Source organism: Sitodiplosis mosellana, unplaced genomic scaffold, assembly GCF_009176505.1.
Source record: "Sitodiplosis mosellana isolate CC-2019 unplaced genomic scaffold, AAFC_SMos_1.0 Smas_scaffold_7243, whole genome shotgun sequence".
In the NCBI taxonomy this organism is placed as follows: Eukaryota; Metazoa; Arthropoda; class Insecta; order Diptera; family Cecidomyiidae; genus Sitodiplosis; species Sitodiplosis mosellana.
In genome coordinates, this window is record NW_022602338.1 from 1 (window position 1) to 3,438 (window position 3,438).

Below are 3,438 nucleotides of genomic sequence, written 5' to 3' on the forward strand. Positions count from 1 at the left end.
ATTGTTCGAATGGAATAAACAAAATTGTATCACAATATCCAATATCGCACAATTCCGATCCCATACCGAACAGAGTATTACCGGAATTTCTTTGGTTGGCTTTACTCTCCACTCTCAAAAAAGTGTTAAAACTTGAACCTGTCTCGAAATAAGTTGCCTACAATGAATAATTGGTAATTGATTGATTGCCCAATATTGCTGTATAGAAATGTAAAAATCTGTTGCTTTTGCGAATTATCATTCGATCAAAGTTGGCTCCAAAGTATTTACAAGTTGACAACTGACATGAAAAACTTAATTTTCAAAGTCGTATTTCAATCATTCAAATTGCAAAATCGAAGCGTGATAGAGTGAAATTTACAAAATTCATCAGTAAAAACAGTAAATTGAAAGATGGATATTTCATATGATGAAGATCCGGAGGATAATGCTCTTCTGATCGCAAAAGAATTTGAAAGACTGGTAGAGGAAAGTTTGATCTACCGAAGTAAGTAAATTTATGACATTTTTTTGTCATTTTTTCCAGTTTTCGTTTCGTTTATTATCAAGATCGCACCGGGTATGCTTATCGTGGAGATCCCAATGCTTATGTGCCCGGCCAAGCTTTGGTGCCCGTTCGAACTGTGGCCATTACTGCGAGAGATTCTTTATGTAGATTTGTCATTGTTATGGGGGGAGGAAATGACGACGAATTTATAGATGATGAGATCGAAGTGTTACTGGAACGCAACAATAACAAAGCTGACATTTTACAATTTCAGGACAATGTAAACGCATGCATTGCGAAATTCAATGAACTTATCAAAGGTAAGCACACCGAAGAAAACGTCGAAAAAGTAGTTCAAAAACATTTCAATTTACAATGGTTTCTTTAAAAAAATGTTTTTTTTTGCAGGTGAATTTTCTTTGATTTTTCATGAAGAGTACGGCATTTGGATGCATGCTACCATCATTTCTCTCGAGCTCTATAACTCTTGCGACTACGAAGCCACACATTATTTTGGATATCGTATTGGAAAAGCGCCACGCAATTACCAACGTAATTGTATAGTATCACCGCGTAATGTTCGTGTTGATAGTATGCGCAGCTGTCTGTGCGGTGCACGTTTACCAATGTTAGAATTCGAAGCGCACAGAGATCCAGCAGTTCATCTCGGATATGCGTTAACAAGAAATTATCTATGTTTTTTGGCGAATTACGAAGGTTTTTTTTAGATATATTTGAAATCAAACACAAAATGCTAAGATTTTATATTCTTTGAAGGTATTGAGGCTACTGTTCATGGTCAAAAAGCCAAACTCGTGGACGCTTGCAGGCCGTGGACAGATGGAAATGTTAAATTTCGACTCAAAATGATGAACAGTCGGAATGAAATTCAAGAAAGCTCACAAAACATCTATTTGGGGCATTATCAGTGCAAAGTCTGTCGCAAAGTCCTCTCTACTGATGAAATAGAGAATCATTTGGAAATCCATTTTAACGAAATACCGGATCTAGAAAAGAACGCGACTCCATTTGCTATATTAGCAAAAAATGTTTCCGAGAAAGTGGACCAATTTTTCGACATTTTTGAACGGGAATTGAAAGGTTAGCAGTGCTAACTTAAGATTCATAAAATGCTGGATGAAAATAGTAGCGAATTTTGAAGACTTTATATTTTCTCTTTATATTTTTGCTAGACCAAGATGCTATATTTTATCAAAATGGATGGAGCCTTGTTACACTGACGGCTCTTAGAATGTCCGAGTCTGGTGGTGCATCTTACCTCATACGAAAATCTGATGGTATTCACGAATGGGTGACAACAGCAAATGTCCGCTTTGATTATCAGATCAACATAGATGGCATATATGCGCCTGTGTTTAAAAGAAGAGATGATCAGGAGCGTTATAAAGCAATCTTTTAAATAGATCCAGCGAAAATTCTAAAATACAATTTAGTGTTTCACATTTTTATCTTTCAAAATTGTTTATTCTGATTGATCTGAGCTTATGGGGAGATGCTGGATGCAATATTTTCCGAAAGTCGTCATTGTTATGCCAACTAAACAGAAAATGTTTGTTTCCAAATAAAAATAGTAGGCATTGCAACTCAAATTCGGTTGTATCACTTTCAATATATCATAACAATGATGGGCATTCCATATATTTTTAACAATTGTTCTATGTATTCTATGCATTTCTATGGGTCGTGAATCTATTTTCAAAAATGATTTACTTTCGTTTTACTTCTCCATCAACCAATATGTCGAGCCAATTTTTCATTGCAAGTAACACATTTCGCAGCAAAATGAAGACAGTTGTTCAAATTTTTGCACTTTTTCAACAGAGCACAGGTACTGGAGTAAAGCTGACCAAAATTCCGGTAAGGGATCGGAATTGTGCAATATTGTAATACAACATTTGTTAATTCCATTCGAACAATGGAATGAAAAACAACATCTACCATCATTGGGGAATGATATACGGTAGATGCATTCATCTGATTTCATTTTTTAGGTGAATTTTCTGTTTGTATTTCAAATGTTACAAAATATGAAAATTAAACCAAGTAGAAAAATACATTGACTGCATTCGTAACAGTGTAATACTTCTCCACACACAGTACTGGTACTGTGTTGTGCAGCGCACATAGTGCACAAAAGTAGCCGTTCATGATTGGATTAGTATTCTCACTTTGATTTTAAATCGCAGGATACTGTGCATTTGATCACTATTATTTGTTGACTTTGAAAAGATTTGAAACATTTTTAGTAGACAACAGTGAAGCAAGTTCAATTCCAATCAGTTTTTTTTTTCATTGTTGAATAAAGTCTATAAAACAGTAGGTGAAGCAAGAACTTTGAAAATTTTCTCAACACACCAAGTTAGAAGAAACCAAAATTTCGGTCGTAATGGATAGAAGGGACAAATTAATTGCGGATTTAGGAGCAGATGATGATGCAACTATTTTTAGGTTAGTTGAAAAGCGAAAAGATGGCAAACGAAATTTGGACGCTGCTGACAGACGGAATCGACATTTTCATCGTGACCGATCAGATCTGTACGATCGCACTGACAGGCTCAACGAAGCAAAAGCCGAATTTGCTGAAGCCGATCTATTCGAAAAAACTGCTGATAAACTAGAAACGATGGCTGCCATAGATCGCAGAGATGGTAGTCGCAATTTACACGCTGCTGCTCTAGAACGGGGAGATAGAAAACGGCACCATACACGAATTTCTTCGTCGGGTAGTAGACGTCGACGCGTCGACCCACTTGATGATCAACTTGATGGCCGTTTTGGTGGTCGTTTTGATTTTGATCGTACACGAGAAACACAAACGCCCAGAGTCAGGACACGTGATTCGGGCTCCAGACCACGAAACCAAAGACAACGCTCAAGATCATCTGGCAGAGATAATAGAAGACCTTCATATCGATGTTAGCGAAAAAAAC

The 3,438-nt window shown here is 36.6% G+C and overlaps 2 protein-coding genes across 3 annotated transcripts; both read left to right on the top strand.

The window, feature by feature from the left end:
• Positions 1-272: 272 nt before the first annotated feature.
• Positions 273-1,977, top strand: LOC129580193 (uncharacterized). 2 transcript variants are annotated; one of them, XM_055470401.1, is made up of 5 exons: positions 273-487; positions 527-807; positions 896-1,204; positions 1,265-1,588; positions 1,681-1,977. In XM_055470401.1, the coding sequence occupies exons 2-5, from the start codon at positions 669-671 to the stop codon at positions 1,905-1,907; spliced, it is 999 nt and encodes a 332-aa protein (XP_055326376.1). In that variant the 5' UTR covers positions 273-487; positions 527-668; the 3' UTR covers positions 1,908-1,977. The 2 variants fall into 2 exon arrangements, with proteins under 2 accessions (XP_055326376.1, XP_055326375.1); XM_055470400.1 differs by having other exon boundaries at positions 275-487; positions 550-807; positions 1,681-1,976.
• Positions 1,978-2,894: 917 nt separating this feature from the next.
• On the top strand, positions 2,895-3,423 carry LOC129580192 (serine/threonine-protein kinase fray2-like; the record flags this gene model as incomplete). The annotated part of the gene is made up of 1 exon (XM_055470398.1): positions 2,895-3,423. A coding segment is annotated over exon 1 (529 nt), but the record flags the coding sequence as incomplete, so codon positions are not given.
• Positions 3,424-3,438: the final 15 nt, after the last annotated feature.

Bases quoted from the DNA above. Each gene is read 5' to 3' on its own strand.
- LOC129580193 (XM_055470400.1), top strand. From the start codon at position 394: ATGGATATTTCATATGATGAAGATCCGGAGGATAATGCTCTTCTGATC. The intron at 488-549 runs GTAAGTAAATTT...TTTATTATCAAG, and splicing joins GGAAAGTTTGATCTACCGAA to ATCGCACCGGGTATGCTTAT. The intron at 1,205-1,264 runs GTTTTTTTTAGA...TATTCTTTGAAG, and splicing joins TTTTTTGGCGAATTACGAAG to GTATTGAGGCTACTGTTCAT.